The sequence below is a fragment of the Doryrhamphus excisus genome, linkage group LG5 (genome assembly GCF_037039965.1).
Source record: "Doryrhamphus excisus strain RoL-2023G ecotype Guam linkage group LG5, RoL_Dexc_Guam_v1.1, whole genome shotgun sequence".
Classification (NCBI taxonomy): domain Eukaryota; kingdom Metazoa; phylum Chordata; class Actinopteri; order Syngnathiformes; family Syngnathidae; genus Doryrhamphus; species Doryrhamphus excisus.
Genome location: NC_136361.1, coordinates 16510043 through 16528805, shown reverse-complemented (window position 1 = coordinate 16528805; position 18763 = coordinate 16510043). Strand labels below are relative to the sequence as shown.

Sequence of the window (18763 nt, the reverse complement as noted above, 5' to 3'; positions counted from 1 at the left end):
TATACATTATATGCCCTTTCAAATCTCATGTGTTGTTTTACTGTAGAAATGGGTGAAGAGAAAGACCTTATGGAAGCAAACAAGGGTAAAGTTGGCATGTTCAAACCTCAGTTTAACCCGGTAACCATCTTCCGACCAAAGATTCAATATTGACCTGTATCCTATTTTTCTTAGACTTACAATATGATGACATTGTGGTGAGTATATTATTGATCAATACGTAAAAAAAAGAAATGCATATTTTCTCCATTGTTATTGATATTGGCCACAGCAAATACAAAGGAGTGCTGTTTATTCCGAGAGCCAGTTGTGGACTTCTCCTGTCCCTTATGTGCTGGATAAAGGCCTTGGTAAATATTGTTTTCTCTTTAAATTACTCAAAATAAACATTGTAAACATATAAAACTATGTAAATAGTCCTCCACACAACCAAAATATTAGAATTATTCAACTTCCAAATGCAATTAAATATGTTAACTTTTTTTTTTTTTTTTTTAGATATGAATGCTAAAGGAGTCATCCTTCGAGCTTTTGAGCATTTCAGGCTCAAGTCATGCATTGACTTCAAGCCTAGGGATACTGAGAAATACTACATTTCTGTGAAAAAACTCAATGGGTAAGATATCTCTGTATGTTCTTCATGTTTATTACTATTTCTCATTGCTGTAAAAGATGAAATGCATCATTTGAACAACACATCAAATATTATTCCGTTTGCTGTTATTTTTCAGACCCATTTTTAAAATTAAAATTGGACATATTGTGTATTATCACAATTCTAATGCTAATAATAAGCTGTATTTTAATAAACAGTACTGAATAGTGATAAATGTGTCATTATCATATTCCCTTGCCTGTCTTTGTAGCTGTTCCTCACATGTGGGGCGGGCAGTGGCCAATGGACAGGACCTCTCCATTGGACAAAACTGTGACGGAATTTCCATTGTGGAACACGAGTTTCTTCACGCCCTTGGCTTTTACCACGAACAAGGAAGAGAGGACCGAGATGACTATGTGACCATTCAATTCGAAAACATCAAAAAAGGTTCCAGATTTTTTTTTGTTCTATGAAAAATACTGTATGAAATGGACACACTGAAAGACAGTAAATAGTGATGATGATGATATAATAACTAATGCATAATGTGTTTAAACACAGGTTATGAGAAAAATTTCCGAAAAATAAAGAACAGCATCACGCAGGGAGTCCCTTATGACTACTGGTCCGTGATGCATTATGGGAAAAAAGCATTCAGTAAAGGAAACAACACAATTACCACCAATGACCCCACGTTCCAGGATGTGATTGGCCAAAAACTAGAGATGAGTCCCAAGGATGTGCAGGAGCTGAACCTGCTCTATAAGTGCAGTACGTATTTCTTAAACCTGCCGAGCTTTAGTGATGCCAAAGTTGCTTACAACTTTTCTGACTGTACTTACATATATTAACCAATTTATTTTAGCCTTCCACACGAAATGAGAACCTTTTTTTTTTTCTTTCCGACCTCAGCCATGGCATGTGCCAGTCCGCATGCATTGTGAATGGTGATGTAATCTAATGTAATTTGTCATATTACTGATGCCTAGTGACCAGAATACTACATATACTACATTGACTTGCCTTTCAATATTTTGGACTAATAATATGCCATAGTAAACCACAACAATGATCACTGATTATTTTTTAGCAAAAATGCAAAGAATATATATATATTTTTTAAACACTATGCAGGGACATACGTCTATCGAGTTTTGGGCATGACATACACTTTGAGGGTTAAAGCTCCCATAAAAAAAACCTATAACCAAGGCATATAGCACCATTAATTTTGCAAGTAAATGACGACAAAATACCAAGTTACCACCTTTCTTGGCACTCATGCCATCTGCTGACCCTTAAGTGGTGCACTGCACCATGAGCCCTTGTGCAAAATTGCACTCAACTAATTTATTGCTCCCAAATCTGGTCACCTGTCCTTAACCTCATCTGTGTGTGCACTCACCTCCAGACTCCAGCGTTTCCTTCATGATGTTCTGTGGCTTTGTGGATGGAACCATGTGTCAGATGACAAAGTGCTCGCAGAGTGGACTCAAAGGCTGGCAAATGGAGTCGCAGGTTGCCGGCGGCCCCAACTCTGACCACACAGGTCTGCCCACTGCAAGATAAAAAATAAAGCTAAAAATGACTGCACGGTGAAATACACTCACCTGCATTGGCTCTCATTCATTACAATGTTGTAGGTGGGAAGCCAGCTTACTTCATGCATGCCAGCACGGCGTCAGGCAAGGAAGGGGATTCCGCTTGGCTGGAGACCCGCAGGGTGACACCCAGCAGGGAATGTCACATCCAGTGCCTCCAGTTTTACTATTACCATAATGGGAGTCCGTCGGACCAGCTGAACATTTGGATGAGGGAGTTTGACGATGAGGACGACATGAAAGGACATCTCAGCCTGGTGGGACAGATCACTGGTAACAAAAGCAGATTTAAAAAAACATATTCATAAATCATCAATACAACAAAAATAATGTATCTCTGCTATATTATATATAAAAATTTTATGATCTATGTTTTTTATTTATGTACTTTTTTGTATATGATTATATTGAATTTTTTTTCTCTCAACTTTGGATTTTTGGGATTTAAAACCAAACCAAAATAATGCCAGATTTTTTTGCCAATATTTACAGTGATTTTTCTTTCATTGATAAAAAAAATATTTTAAAAAAAAGGTATATTTTGGGAAATATAACTACAATATTACATTAAACTTACCACAGCGCAAATCTTATAAGGGCCAGGCTTGGCCTGTAACAGCGTTCATACGCTGTAAAAAAAAAAAAAAAAAATTAAGTGTTAAAATTGCACCTAAAGTCTGCAAAAGGTCAAGCGCAATAGAGTGAGGAAACACTGTACGTAAGTACTATGGGATACAATACTTAGTTTGTTTGCAACTGAATTGGTACTCTGTATTATTATTATTATTATAATAAATACTAACGTTTTGCCCCCAGGTACCACAACATCTCACTGGCAGATCAAGCACGTCTCCCTGAATGCCAACAAGCATTTCCAGGTGGAGTTTCAAGTGTGGAAAGGTGCAGGGAAATCTGATGGCGGCTTCTCCATCGATGACATCAACCTGTCACAGACAGAGTGCCCTCATGTGACTCTGCAGATCAATGACATGGAGAAGCTTCTCAGCAGCAGCTCGTTTGGAACCGTCATATACAGCCCCAGGCAGTACTCAAGGAGGGGCTACGCTTATCGCGTAGGAACCGCCCTCTATAAAACACACATCGGGGTGTTCATGCAGCTCTTGAACGGAACTCACGATGACAAGCTGGAGTGGCCTTGTCCTCATCGACACATGGCGGCCCAAATGATTGATCAGAACCCTGAAATCCAACTGCAAATGTCAAAGCAAAGAACCTTAACCTCCGACCCGAACAGGATGTATTCAGATGGTAAGTTCCAAAAAAATACCAATGTACTTCAGTAGACCTACACCAAGGTCGGTTGATCACCGCTATTCATGTGGGTTATTTTCCAAGACTCAACCATCCCATAGTATGCCTTTCACAGTCATTTCCAGATTTAAGACACAATTACAGGCACATACCATACAAACGGTACAGTTGCACATCATGTCTTCTCAAAGCATCTTCCTGCTGTAAAATGTGAATGAGTGAAACAGTGCCCTCTGCTGGATTGATTGCTGCAGCACACGTTATACCCTGCAGATGACCCCATCAAGCCACTGAAGTTATTTTAAAAAAACAGAATTATTTCAAATTTAAAGCAGAGTTAAGATAGAGACTATGTGGGGCATCAGATGGCAAACCGAAAACATGTAAACAACTGTACCCGATACTAGTCCATCCCATTCCTGTAGATGGGAGCAGTAGTACCGTACATGGAAATCTTCTTTCACAGTAGTTCTCTCTGTTGGATGTCATGGCTAACTCTTTCACTTGGCTGCAATGGGCTGTAAAAGAAAACAACAAACAAACAAAAAAACACAGTGAATGGAAAGTTTTTCATAACTAACAACTACCTAGAACAGTACTATCCAGATTACTTCTTAGTGTAGCTAAGTCTGATGGATGCATGGACCATCCAAATTGACACCAAAGTTCAAGGTGTTCTTTTTTTGTCATTGTCTTATACAATTGTAATTGTAAATATCTAGTCTAGAATACATTAAAAAAAAACATCTAGCTGGCTATATAACATATTTGCAAAAATTTCAAATATATATTTCTCAAGATTTGCACACAAACTTAATAGGTGCACCGACTAGCTAGTAAAGTAACAATGATTCAACTATTTGCTTATAAATTCTAATTTTGTATAAACAGGCACATACGTTTGGGACGACCCCCGTAAGAATGGCCTCACCCATGTCGATGAGAACAATAAAATGATCTTCGTCAGTCGAAAGCTCGGCTGGTCCAAGTTTGCCACTTTGGAACAAATGAAGACGAGAGACTTCCTCAAGGGAGGAAGCGTCGTTTTGAGCTTCAGCTTCGAAGGCATGCCAGCATCTTATTTTTTTTGGAGATCCATTGTCCTCATCTAAGTACCATGAATTAAAATATTATATATTTTTTGTTAGACATTAGTCCTCTGGTGGATGGACAAGCTCTGCCATGTCCTAAAGTTGGACCAGTGGTCGTCACAAATCCTCCTAAGGACCAGGGTGAAGGACCATGTTCTTCACGGTAGGTAGGACATTTTTGGAGCATACACTGACAACTTCATGATCATCATAATGTTTTTCCACAGCGTTGAAATCACCACACCACCACTTCCTGAAAGCACAAGGTATTTACATTTAACAGAAACACCATGATTCATTTGTTGCTGCTATAATATATAAATATTAAAATTAGAAAACATTTTTCATGACATTCTCATTAATAAAAAATGTTGTATTCTTGTGACGTTTGCGCATTTGTAAGTGAGCCCTGAAAGAAGTTTGGGATGGCTCAAAACACTTTCAAAAGGTGTCTTAAAACTGTGCGTTTGTGATGTCACAGAGGGGCGGACTTCCTTATATGGGCATGGCTGTAAGCAGCTATGCACTCGGTCCTCTGTTTACTTGCTAGCAAAGCCACATTTGTTTACAATTCCGAATGACGCCACCATCAGGCACACGTGGTTGGAATTTGTGATTCCCTACCAGCTAAAGAAATGCATTTTAATGTGTCAACAGCATTTCAACACAGCTAGCGGCACAAACTAGTTTAAGTACTAGTTAGTGTGACCAACCACAGCGGAGTGGGCGTGCCTTGAGTGGAATACATTAAAAACAGACCGTTTGAGGCAACCACAAAATCCAAAGATATACAGTTGAATAGGTGTAGATTCTGGAAGAACTAGAATGCTTTGTGCGCTGGTTATCATGTGTAGCTGCTCTATAGGTATTCACAACTCAATACAAAGGGCCAAACAATGAGCATAATAATAGGTCCCTTTAAAAATTGTTTTGTTTTTGTAATGAGCCTATTTAAGAAAAATTATAAATTACTGGGGATATGATTTTCTTGCCTCACAATATTAAAAATTAAATCTGATAATTTAGGACATTTCCTGCATAAAATAAATTGTCCAACTGGTAAAACAAATGTATTCTTCAAAAAAATAAAATAAAAAAAATATTTTTTTAATTAAAATTTTCTTATATTGTTTAATTCTTGTTAAATTATATGTTACATTTCTGCAAAATGACTTTTCCCTTGCAAAAATGAGAACTATTGTCTTGTGAATTACTAATATTACGTCTTTATTCTGATAAAATTCTACCTTCATTTTTGTAAAATTTTCAAACAGCGTTGCAATCACAAGTCCTGTCACCACAGATGACCCAACGTATTTACAATACATTTACATAATATTGCACCATTTTATCATCTTTTCATGACTAATATTTTCCACAGAGAACCCACGAGCCTACCCGTTCCTCACTCCACAGACTACAAGCGGTATGAAGATTCCAATATTTCATGCCCTTTTTCACAGCACCATGTGGTTCACAGCAGCGCCATCTTTAAATTCATAAAACATTTCATTACTCTGAATTTACATGCAATATAAAAGGTGTTACAGCTACAGTATTATACCGAATCTAGAAAATACAAAGAAATGATTCGCTTTTAATAAGTAAACTACATGTACGGGAGTGCTTGGCTCACATTAGCAAATAGCTAATAATGGCGCTTCAATGTATTCCCACCACTAATATTACTATAACCGCTAAGAACTCATGAGGACGTTGGTATTTCCGTTCACATGCAACTTAAAAAGTCTCTGAGTGTTCTGATCAAAATCAGTGTCTGTTCAGTTTAAACACATTAACTCCCCTGGCATTTATGAAAGAGCGATATACAGTGATAGAGGCTTCTTTCATCTGAATTATGGATTAAGTTCTAACTCCCAAATATGTGCCCTCTTCTGGCAAGAAGGCGTAATTGCAACAGCAACACTATTGGAAACACTGTACTGTATTTACTGTATATGCAAGTTACTTTAAGAAAATTTGAATACTAATTTTGGAGAAAATGAGAACAGCTTGGCAAGTTGAAATTAATGTTTTTTTCAAATTATTAATATTACAACTTAATTCGGATGAAAATTACACCTTCATTTTGTAAAATGCCAATTTTATATAATAATTATTACGTTGTTTCATACAGCATTACAACCACCCCACGTCCTGTCCCCACAGGTGACCCAAGGTATTTAGAATCCATTTACATAATAATGCATAATTTTATAATATATACATAAATTAAATGACTAAATATTTTCCACAGAAAACCCACGACCCTTCCCGTTCCTCACTCCACAGACGACAAAAGGTATGAAGATGACCCTTTTCACAGCACCATGTAGCTTACAGCAGTACCATCTTTCAGTTTGTCACATTTTATATTGGTAATATAGTACTGTATACAACTTGAAGACAATTTGAATACTAATTTTGTACCGAATTAAGTGTTACGTTGCTGTTACAGTATACTACATATGTATCCAAGTAATGATTCAATTGTATGTATGGTGGTGATATATTGTACATACTAGTACTTACCTTAAAAAGTAATCTCTTTGCATGTACGTTTCTCCCACTGCAGCATTTTCGGCTTCTGTCCCAGCATGGCCTCCTCCCCTGCCCTCGTCTTCTTGCTGATTCTGGTGCTTCTAATGCATTGACAGTTGGCACAGTGAAATAACTGCATCTGAGAAAAGAAGACATACCTGCAATATGACAGCTTTTTGGTGGAGGAAGTTGCGATTTTGCTCTTGCTTATAAGAAATCTTCCTTGCGAGTCTTTACAATTCAAAGTCAACCCTTCTGCGACCTGAAAAGACCAGTACACACTGCGTTAAAAAAAAAGTAACCACATTTATTTCCATCCATCACACATGATCACCATATATTATGTCTAATCACTGTTTGATTTTCACATCACATTCTCATGCATCACCTTGATGCCTTTCTGACATAGTACATCTCGCTATCCTCCGGTTTTGTTTTGTTTTTTTAATACGCCATAAAGTAAAGACATTTGTGCTACACAATGTAGGCATGGCTCGGCCAGTCCCGGCTTCTTGGTGGTTGTCTTTGTCCCTCATGTCTTCCCCCAGAAATCACAGTAGTAAAAGAGAGTCTCTGAATGTAATATTGGAAAAAAACTCAGTCCAGGTTCCTGTGTGTCTTTCTCTGTGCCTGTTCAAGCTGAGGCCTGCGAACTGGCTCCTGCGGGAAGTGGGGGGGAGGGGGGACAGGGCGGCACTAAACCTCTCTAACCGATGGTGACACTGAAGCCACACTGAAACTTGTTCTTGCGGTGGTTGAGGAAAGCTCCCAGAGCCAGAGTGAGAGGGAGGGGTAATAGTTTCTTCTCCAGGCTGGCCCCCACCACCCAATTGCTATCAACAGAGCCTGGAGGAGGGACAAGAGGATGGGAAACAATATTTTTTCCGCATCGATCACATAACTCGTTGCTTAGATTGTTACGCTACTTACCTTTAAACAGTAAGTTAGCCTTGGGCAGGTCCAGCTGGTAGCCCAAAGATGTTGTAGTGTCCTGCATCCTTGTGCTGGCTTCAAACTCTACTCCTACCTGCAACTGTATAGGATGCAAAAAATGTCAATTAAACATATTATATTAAACACAGTCCAATGAGATCCTTTATCAAATATTCAGAGATAATAACATACAAAGATATGCTGCTGACTTTTGATCGACACAGTCAAAGGTATTCATTCAACATGCTCATCACTACATTGTGTAGGAGTGTACACAGCATTGAGTACCAACCTGATCGTTGGCTTTATGATAGTAAGTAGCGTGGCATCCTGCTCCTCCCAGAGTCAGCGTGGCAATGTAATTGTCACCTGAGAACAATGGAAATGATCTACTTGCATATCATCTACCACATACTGTGTATATTTTGTTAAAGGGGAACCGCACTTTTGGGGGAATTTTGCCAAGCATTCACAATACAATACACATACTACTTTCCCTTTTGTGTTTTGAATCAAAATACGGCAATATACTGCAATTATTACATGTTATCAGTGTATGTGTTAATACATGATCACAGCACGTATATCACAGTGCAACGTTGTTAGAGGGCATTTATAGGGCTTCATAGTCATTAACATTAGCATATTAACCCATTTTCTTGTGTTATAATGTAAAGAAAAGGGGAAAGAAATATGTTTATGTTTCACATAATGTGAATGATGGGCAAAATTCCCCCCAAAAGTGCAGTTCCCCTTTAACGTCACAAAAAAACACAAAGCCAAACATTACAAAACTCTTGTCGGATTTCTATTTTTGTGTTTAATACAAATGTTTCAAATCAAACTAATGTAAATATTAGTTTTCTTCATTACTTCTTATACTAAAGTTACCAGATTTACCTCATAGTGACCTTATTCAATCAGAATTTTGTTCTTGAAATGTACGCCACAAGCCACAAAAAAAATATTTTTGTCGTAGTAAAGCAACTTTCAAAGAAAATGTAGACTTTTCTGCTGCAGTGTTTACATTTTTATAATCATAAAACTGTTGCTCCATTCTTGTAAAATCTGACTTTAGTTACTTTACTGACATAAAATTGCAACTTATTCTCAAAAATGACATTTAAGAAAAATCCAAAATTTTGAAGTAATAGTTCAGCTTCTTTTTATCTTAAAATACAAAGTCTGTCACAATAAAAAATAACATTAAAAATTAAAGGGAAAATACAAACTATATTGTAATAAAACACTGTTTTCCTTTTTGCAAAATGAAAATTGTATTCAGAAAAATTATGACTTGCCACATAAAATGAAAATGTTACAAAAATGTTACAATATTATTACAATTAAAATTCTAATTGTATACTCATAACACGTCAATTGTATTATGGAAAATGTAAGGTTTTTCTTATATTAGATATAAATAAAATACTTTTTGTTTTGTTTGACCTCGTGAGAATAAGTGGCATTAAAAATAGATGGATAGTTTTGTTTGAAGACTTCTTCATAAAGAAAAAAAAATACTTGCTGGGAGTGACTTTATCAAGTAGTTTTGACAGAGTGTCATTTACCTGTGTACCTGCCCAAGAAGGAGGTGACTGTTCCTTCCTCGCCTGGTCTCTGGTGGTATACAAGTTCACCACCCAGAGCTAGCGAAGGTGTAATTGACTGGAGATAGTGGGCCACGACAATGCCTGAAGAAGACCAAACAGGAATATCAGCTTTCAAGACAAGCAAGCAGCAGCACACAGATCCCCAAAAGGTATTCAAAGAAAAAAAGAAATCAACCTGAGCCTACGAGTATATCTGGGTTTCCCAGCGTCACTGCAGAGGTGAAGTCGGCACCACGGTACTCCATGTCACACTGCCAGTTCACAAACTTATGCTGCTGAGTCTGGAAAACAAACAAACCGACATAACTGACTAAACTCGTTAAACCATTGCAAAGTGCTGCATGTGTGCGTTACCTGGATGGCTATTTTGGAGCGGACGGCTGTGCTAAGCTGATGGATGATTTGAGCATTAAGGCTCCCCGTGTTATCCATGTCACCCACCATGACAGGGAATGACTGAAGGGAGCAAAATGAAGTTCAGTTTGAGAAACAATCGCCTAAAAATTGTCGCTGGCAGTCCAACAAAAACGATACCTCTGCTGGTCCTGTCTGTTTACTGCCTACGTAGGTGGACCCAAATCGATAGCCGGAGTCCCCCAGTGTGCTGAGGGTGATAGTATGGCTGACCTGGAAGTGGTTACTCAAGCCCTTGTTAACAACTAGCCGCACACCTTCCATCTGTATAGGGAAAACCTCTGAAACAGAAGTTGAGGATAGTTTAACACTGAAGCAGATTAATTACATTTCCATTATTTCCACTGGAAACAACTTGGAAGTCAATCTGCATCATAGACCGGATGGTGTTAACAGGAGTTAACTTATTTTTACACTTGTATTAGCCTTCATAATATTAATTATAGCATAGAACCACTGTAAAATGAGGAGAGTTTGACCATGACTAGATCAACTAGTTCCATTATTTAGTTTTGGGCAGTTTTTATAACAAAACAGACAGAAAATTGTGCAACTTTAGCGCCACTGTAATTTGACAGTGCTCACACAAATGAGGTGATCTTTACCTTTACATTTGCGGTGGCACTCTTCATATGTGCCCGGGTTCGGGAGCGGGGACTCTGTCGCATCCGTGATCTGCAGCTCAGATGAAGACGATGACAATGACGGAGGGACGGAGGACACTGACGGCATGGTGAACCCCGGGGGTACCGAAACCAACCCCGGGACCCCTTGACCACCTCCAGTCGTGGCTGGGGTGGGACTTGGGGAGGTGGCAGCCAGCACACTGCCCATACTCTGAGGCTATAACAGACTGAAAGACAAGAAGTCAGTGGAGGGTAAAATGACTTGTCATATAGTAGGCAATACCCACAACAATTGAGTTAATCTTTTAAAAGCTTAATTAGAGAGACACTGGCTTTGACTCTACACACAATTCCACAAAGGGCACAGTTAGCTAAGGAAACATTAGCACAAGGGAGCTAATGCAGTTAACTGGCCATGCAGTTAAGAGTGTAGCGGTTTGGCTTAAGCTAAGGCCCGATTTTGTCAGTTACTAGCAAGTATAAGTGAACCACGCCGGTTGACGTCCATGCAGTTTAATTTATAGGTAGTTACTAAAGTCCCACGTACTGGTATGGCCACAGGTTAACACCCGCAATAACTCATTTAACCCCAGGCGGCTAAAGCTAGCTAGCATTAGCAAACTAGCTACCTAGCTAGCTAACTGGAAACGAAGCCATGTGGAGTCCGAACGAGAGCACTCCGTCTGAATATACAATCACCGGTGATGCAGTCTACAATGGTTGTTCACTCACAACAAGAAGCCATTATTTTATTATGAAGCTACAAGAGGAAAAACATGATTAATCTACTCACGTTTTGGTTCCAGCAGGGGAAAGGGGGGGGTTCAGCACCGGTAAAGTTCACCACAAGCGTCTGTGGCAGTAGTTGTGACAAGCGTCCGCCCACTTCCGGTATTGGTGTCGCTGATTGGTTGGCTTCGAGCCTACTTCTCCGACCATTGGCTAAAAAACGCAACAGGGCCGGTCCATTTGTGGTGATGTCACACGGTGGGGGTCATCTGCTTATGGGTAGTTTCATTCAATCTTCGCTGAATGACATTCCAAGGGTACGTCTGGATTTTGTGGGGTTTTAATGCGCATTTAAATATAAAACAAGCCTGTTAAGCTCTATTTGAATATTAAACTATACGTTTGACGTTACAAAATTTATGACATTAAACAGCTAGATAAGATCAATGTAGAGGGGTAATACAAAAATACTGTACACACAGTGTGTTGTATACGCCTGTCCAATCTAATTATCCAACACAATACCTCATGTAGCTATTAATCACAACTATAAACATTTAGAATAATTATGTAAAAAAAATGAATTCACAGCTCTTGCTTCTGTGAAAATGCACCTAATGGAGAAAAACAAGGATGTCTAAAGCTCAAGTCATTTTTATTTTTCTTTCAAGCAATGGCATTGGCACCATACAGAAAAACCTTTACCAGTCTCTTTTACACTGTGGAATAACCTTGTTATGACCCTTTTTAATTGAACATTCTCAAGGACAGACAGCTCCCCTGCTGGTGCTAGATGATATTGCACTGGGCCACACAAATAAAACCCAGTGTTGAAATTAAAAAAACTACATCCATTCTTTGTATCCCCATAAATTGTCAGGAGTGGTGAGGTGGTGTGGAAAACAAGTTCCTGAATTTTTTTTAAATGAATGTTTTTTTTACGATTATGTTAAAGAAACATTTTTTTAATCTAAGGTTTCTGGGAAAAGTTTTGGGGGAAAAGGTGCACAAAAAATAACTGAAAATGGTCCCTGTTTGATAAAAAGAAATATACAAAATGTGGAGATTTCATTTTGTTGGACAGTGACAATATGGTTGCTATTACCACATCCAACAATCATGTCTGAAAGAGTGCTTCCACTGTGAGAAGAAGTTGTGTTTAAGTCTTACACGTCAGGGGATGAAATATGAAATGAGGAAAATGGTGATGGGGGATACACAAATACAGATTTGGTAACTGCTGTAAACAAAGTGAAAAATGACAACGGAAAATCTTCACATGGTGTCTGTCCTAAGCCAAATATTTGCCATGCCATTTGTCATTTGTTACTCCTGGGAAAAATAGGGAAAAAAAATACAGATTTAGAATGTTATAGCAATTGTTGGCCACTCGAATGCGGAGAAGCTCTGAGCTGTTGTGCTGACTGAAGCGAGCAAACCATGACCTTTCACCTCTAAAACCTGTAAAACTCCACCTAATCTTCTTGATGCAAGAGGATACGGTACATTATCACTTGTAGTACACACGCAATCCATTGGACTAGATCACTTTGCCGTGTTAATACGCTGGTCTGAAGGGCCAACAAAATGTTGTCAAAGTTGCTTTGTACAGAGGACTAGTGTCATTACCGTAAAGTTATGTGACATAATTCCTAATTCAAATGAAAAAGAAACTTTGCCAATCGGTCAGTGAGACATTTTTACATAGGATGGACAATAGGCTGTTACTGTCATAATTGACAAACATAATTGTGATTTAAAAGATCCCACATTCTAACATTTGCATTTCATTTAATTTTTTCTTGTTTTAAGTTAGCTTAAGAGATCATATCATAATGTATTGAAGTACCATATGTTGGCCAAAATCTAGCCATGATTCTTGAATTTAATTTCATAAATGCATTATAATTGCACTAAGTGGATTGTAGTTGTTGATGTTGAATGACAACAGTGCAAAGGGACACATGGTTATCAAACATGGTCTTACTCATGGTAAAAAGTGGGGTTACAGTGATGTAACAGTGATATATAAAGTGGCATATATCTAATGAAACTTACCACATTTATTCAGACTGCAGCCAGTTTGATGTTTTTGGGTTCATCGTTGCCATTATGGTGGTGGTGGTCATCATCGTCATCTTCTGGGTCCACAGAGTGAAATTCCGCCACATAAAGGCTCTTATCAATGTTGCCAGGGATGGGCTTTATGTCGGTGACCAGCTGGTCCTCAATGCTCTTGAGGGAGAGGCGGTCTTCCGACGTTACCAAATTGATGGCGAGACCAAAGTGACCGAAGCGTCCTGAGGGAAATTGAGTCATATAATATATATATCATATAATTTTAGACTGGCAGAAATATGATTATTGATATTCACCTGATCTTCCAATACGATGCAAGTAGGTCTCTGCACTTTTGGGAAAGTCAAAGTTGATGACTACATTGACCGCCTGGATGTCAATTCCCCGAGTGAACAGATCTGCAAGGCAAAGCATTTATCATAAACAGCCGATTTGAGGAATGACAATGAATTTCTTCGTCATACCTGTACAGACCAGGTTTCTGCACAGTCCATTCCTGAAGTCATGGAACACGCGGTTCCTGTACTCTTGCATCATCTTGGCATGGATATAGAAGCACGAGTATCCCAGCTGGGTGATTTTTTTGGCCAGAAGCTCCACCCTTTGAGTGGAGTTACAGAATATGATGGACTGATTGATCTGGAGCTGTAGAAGAAACAAATTACTGCCTTTGTATGGTTTTTAATTTAAACATTTATCATCAGACGCACTGGTGTTGAAGCCGCACCCCCTCAACATAAAAGGGAAAAACTGATTTACACATATATAAGCACGTGTCCATGTCATGCATAACGAGTCCGTGAGGCAGCTCTTTATTTGACAGGAACCAATCATGAGCTATGAGAAAACTCTTATGAGCTTGCCAACCCATCGGAAATCGCAGGTCGTCATTACTCAATATGACAGTCTCACTCATGGTGTCATCTTTGAAGGCTAAAATCCTCAAATAGTAACGTAAAACCTCAAAAGACAGCTAAGAAACATACAAGTTCCAATATGAGTTATAACTTATTCCCACCATGCAGAGGGAGCTCCCTGTGCTCATTGTGTGTTCCCTTAGCTTTTGATTTTGTCCTGCCAAAAAAAAGAGTTACCGTTGACTTGCGGGTGGCACAGTATTTAAACTAGCCACAATGCTATAGAAGTTATATCAGAAAAAAAATAAAACAGTACTGCAATGTGCCACTAGAGAGGTTGCAGTGCTAAAAACTCACCCTGGAAAACAGTGTATTGAGGCAGTGGACCTTTTGCCTTTCAGTCACATAGGCATAATACTGAGTGATGCCCTTCAAGGTTAGTTCTTCCATCAGGTTGATCTCATAAGGTTTCTGTAAGTGTTTGGTCTGCAGGAAAATAATATGTTGACATTTAAAATTTGGTTATCTGCACTTTTACGTTACCGTAAAGTCAGATTTTTACCATGAATGTTTGCACGCTGATGGGGAAGGTAGCAGAATAAAGCATAATCTGACGGTTTCTCGGGAGGAAGCTGATAATCTCTTCGATGATGACAACAAAATCTTGAGAAAGGAGCTTATCTGCCTGCAAGTGCAAATATTTCAGACGTGTAAAGTGTAAAGAAACACAAAAGGCAAAACGAAAGAAGTTAAATCCTACCTCATCCATCACCATCATCTGTGCTTTATCAACTTTTGCCACACCCTTCTTCATCAGGTCCAGTATTCTTCCCGGTGTAGCAATCACGACATGCACTTTTTGTTCAAAAACAGACAAGCTTATTACAGTAAATGATTGAATTAGTGCCTCTAATAACTGCCAAGGCCCCATTTGGCCCTGGGTAAAAACCATGTCCATTAACTTGCATGTCTTTTTTGGGGGTGATGATGCAACTCCACAATAGAGCAGAGCCCGTTTGGTGCAGTTTTAAGTCAAAACAAATGGCCACATGGTGACAGAAGTGCATTTTATAAGAGCTTAGCCTGCTTCTTTCCCATTGCAATACATGCTAAGCAGCAACCAGGAAGTGAGAATACATCTTGCCGTGTTGCGCAAACGAGGTTACACATTGAAAGCAAATTTTTGCGCAGGCACACACAGTTCAGTTGCAAATGTGAAAAAGCCTTTTTTCCCTCCTTTTTTGTGGAGAACTGATATATTGCTGAAACCTACCTACGTTCAAATGCTGATTACTAAAGAACGGAAAAAGGTAGAAACAAACGTTTTTTCTGATGAAAGATGAGAGTCAGTTATCAAACACAAATAAAGCCTTATAGTGGCCACGACAGACACGTGGTACTCTCTGCAGTTGAGTTAATACATGCCTGCTGTCATTACATTGGGACTAACTAGCAATGCACTAGTAATGTAATGCTAGTTAGTCTGCCAACTAGCACCGGAAATGTTCACATTTTATTCAGTTAAGATTTTTGAATGGATGAAGCTAACTTTTTGGACTATTTTCCATTTCATAATCAATTTGTGACTCTGCAGCAACATTTAAAGAAAGGAATACCTCGCCTAATTAAACAAAACTAGGTTATATATCAAAGACTGTAAACATTTACCATCAATTATAAGTACACAAACAAAAGCAATATTAAAAATATAGAAGCCATTGTTGGCTGTGTCACCTGTGTCATCGAGGCGCATGATGTCATCCCTCAGGTTGGTGCCCCCGGTCGTAGCCATGACCTTGACTCCCCCAAGGTGCTTGCCGAGTTGAATACTGATCTGGCTCATCTGTAGGGCCAACTCTCTCGTGGGCACTATAACTAAGGCTAGATTGAGACACAAGTGGGAGGGCTGATGAAATGTGAGGGTTGTTGACACATGCGGTGGAAGGTTAGTCCATTGTTGATCATGATTTTTCTTTTTATGGTACATAAACGGCTTGAGCAGAAGAGGAAACACACTGACCTTGAATGTGATCCTTCCTCAGGTCTATCCTTTCCAAGAGAGGAATGAGGTAGGCTCCACTTTTTCCTGTTCCATTTTTGGCACGAGCCAGGATATCTCTGCCTGACAAAGCAATGGGGATGCTCTCCTCCTATATGATCATGTTAAATGAGAAATCAATGAGGTAGTTTGTGCATAATTCTGCTGACCAAATAGGTGAAAAACTCCAGTTAAAAATACCATCAACAAACTCAAAAAGTATGGGGATTTTATATATAAATGTACCTGGATAGGGGACGGCTTTTCCCATCCCATTTCAAAGATCCCCATGAGAAGTTCCCTCTTGAGGCAGTAGTCTTCAAATTCGTTTCCCTTGGTTGACGTCACATCCTGGTATTGAGAAAGCAGAATACAGTCAGCGGAGCAGTCTCTCACTACCCCTTTTTTGCTTTTGCATATTGTTACTGTACTTAAAACTTCAAAGGTCCAAATGCATGATGATTAGGACTTTGATCATGTCTGTATTTGTATTTTTTCTTCCTCTTTTTTTTATTTTATATATATATATAGAGGAAGAACAAAATAATAATCTATATAATAATATATATAATTTATTTATTTTAATATTGTTTTCTTCTTCCTCATAGAAATATTATATATATATATAAATATAAAAAGAGGTAGAAATATATATATATATATATATATATATATATATATATATATATATATATATATATATATATATATAAAAAAGAGGAAGAAAAAAATACAAATACAGACATGATCAAAATCTTAATCATGATGCATTTTTTTGTAACAGCACAACTTTACCGATGTTTTCATTCGGTTGTCTTTTGGAGGAAGTTCCAGGCACTTTTTCCAATCATCTCCAAACCTAAAATATAAAAAGATCAAAAAACAAAAAGATAATGGATTAAATATAAGCAAGCATATCACTCATATTTGCCATAAATGAGAAAACAGTTTTAGTTGTACTTTATCATATTTAATTGATCCAACCCACTGTTGTACACATTAAAACATAAATAATCAATAAATCAATTTAGCTGATGGCATAAAGTCTACAATTTGAACTTCAAAAAGGGATATAATGAGAATGAATGTCTTACTTGATACCCCTGTTAGTCTGGGGAATACTGCTCCTTTTGGGGGGCAGCTGCTGCCCACTGAATGCCAGCTGTGGAGGATCTGCAGCGAGCTTGGTCAGTTCTCCGAGTTGTCCATTTGCTTTGTTCAAGGCCAACATCGCTGCAGGATTTGCTGTCCTTGCTGTGGCCATGTTGCCAATATTCTCCACAATGATTATTGTCCCTGATCTCTGAAAGCTGCAGAAACTAAACTAATAAAAACTGTGCTGCTCTTTGTGACTATCTGGCAAACAGGACCCTTGAAAAGAAGAGCCCTGTGTGTGAATTCTGTTTATTTACAAGCGATCTCTCCAAAAAAAGGAGAAATGAACATTTATATGAATAAATAAATGACCTGACACACACCAATGTTTAACTTATGGTGTTAATCTTAAAAAGCCATATCTTTGCACAAAATATCAATCCTGTTCATTTGTGTATGTTAGACTGTGGTGTCTTCGGTGCTTCAATGTGCCAATGGCAGACCTCTTACTTATTTGCACTGCTCTAATTTTGTTTATATTACTCCACCTGGATTCTTTTCGCGTTTTAAGTTGAGATGAGTCTGGAAAGTGCTTCAACTCCAGGTTATCTGTCATGTAACAAATCAGACGTAGTGTGTTAAAGACAACTCACAGGGCAATTCAAGTGTAGCTAATAACTACGTTAACAGGGCGATTGTGATGTTGTGCTAATGTCTAAATGAGGTCGGATACAAAACAATGTAACATTAAGGTCGTCTTAAACATTTTAACATTGTACATTAAAGTAGTAGTAGCCAGTGTATGCTAACATTAACACGCTGCTGTCAAGTGAAAGTACAAAAATCTTCATTCTTGCATTGTTAAACATTTAAAAGTCGCAACGGGTTGTTTTAGCTCTCTTGTAAGCGAGCGATCAATTACAAACTCGGTCTTACTTACTAGAAGCGCTTGAAGTACTTATCATTAAAAAAAATAAGTAAACTTCTCAACTTTTCTTAGCTGAACAAGTTAGCGTGATATGAACGCTGTGTTAAGCTAGCAGCTCACTCGAGTTCGGTCTCCTTACCTTAAGTTTGCTACGTCCATCCAAAAAAAGGATATTTTTTGGTTGTTATGCTATTTAACGTTACATATGTAGCGTTTAATGGTATTTTTCTTAAGGGGGAAAGTATTTCCTTTTTGTTTTTAATCCACTCTTGTTAATAATAACGCTCTTCGGCCTCGTCTTTCAAATTTTTGACAATTCAACATGGCCGCGCGTTCGCTTTTCTATTG

The 18763-nt window shown here is 38.3% G+C and overlaps 3 protein-coding genes across 3 annotated transcripts; 1 reads left to right on the top strand and 2 right to left on the bottom strand.

Annotated features, from left to right (window-relative positions):
• The first annotated feature begins 48 nt into the window (after window positions 1-48).
• On the top strand, window positions 49-6735 carry LOC131105452 (meprin A subunit beta-like). Its single transcript, XM_078790515.1, has 12 exons — window positions 49-120; window positions 272-350; window positions 499-616; window positions 867-1045; window positions 1160-1369; window positions 2010-2147; window positions 2242-2472; window positions 3016-3468; window positions 4363-4536; window positions 4620-4725; window positions 4790-4828; window positions 6732-6735. Exons 1-12 carry the CDS (start codon window positions 49-51, stop codon window positions 6733-6735), a joined length of 1803 nt encoding a protein of 600 aa, XP_078646641.1.
• Window positions 6736-7385: 650 nt separating this feature from the next.
• tomm40 (translocase of outer mitochondrial membrane 40 homolog (yeast)) lies at window positions 7386-11597 on the bottom strand. The gene is made up of 9 exons (XM_058053587.2): window positions 11483-11597; window positions 10669-10916; window positions 10184-10344; window positions 10004-10105; window positions 9825-9930; window positions 9608-9730; window positions 8329-8405; window positions 8034-8136; window positions 7386-7949 (listed from the first exon to the last, which is right to left on the bottom strand). The coding sequence occupies exons 2-9, from the start codon at window positions 10895-10897 to the stop codon at window positions 7810-7812; spliced, it is 1041 nt and encodes a 346-aa protein (XP_057909570.2). The 5' UTR covers window positions 10898-10916; window positions 11483-11597; the 3' UTR covers window positions 7386-7809.
• A 459-nt stretch (window positions 11598-12056) lies between these two features.
• On the bottom strand, window positions 12057-18731 carry ddx61 (DEAD (Asp-Glu-Ala-Asp) box helicase 61). Its single transcript, XM_058053586.2, has 13 exons — window positions 18555-18731; window positions 17487-18096; window positions 17188-17251; window positions 16639-16743; window positions 16375-16504; window positions 16089-16235; window positions 15115-15209; window positions 14917-15039; window positions 14712-14840; window positions 13962-14142; window positions 13794-13895; window positions 13477-13718; window positions 12057-12750 (listed from the first exon to the last, which is right to left on the bottom strand). Exons 2-12 carry the CDS (start codon window positions 17654-17656, stop codon window positions 13486-13488), a joined length of 1479 nt encoding a protein of 492 aa, XP_057909569.2. The 5' UTR covers window positions 17657-18096; window positions 18555-18731; the 3' UTR covers window positions 12057-12750; window positions 13477-13485.
• Between the last annotated feature and the right edge of the window lie 32 nt (window positions 18732-18763).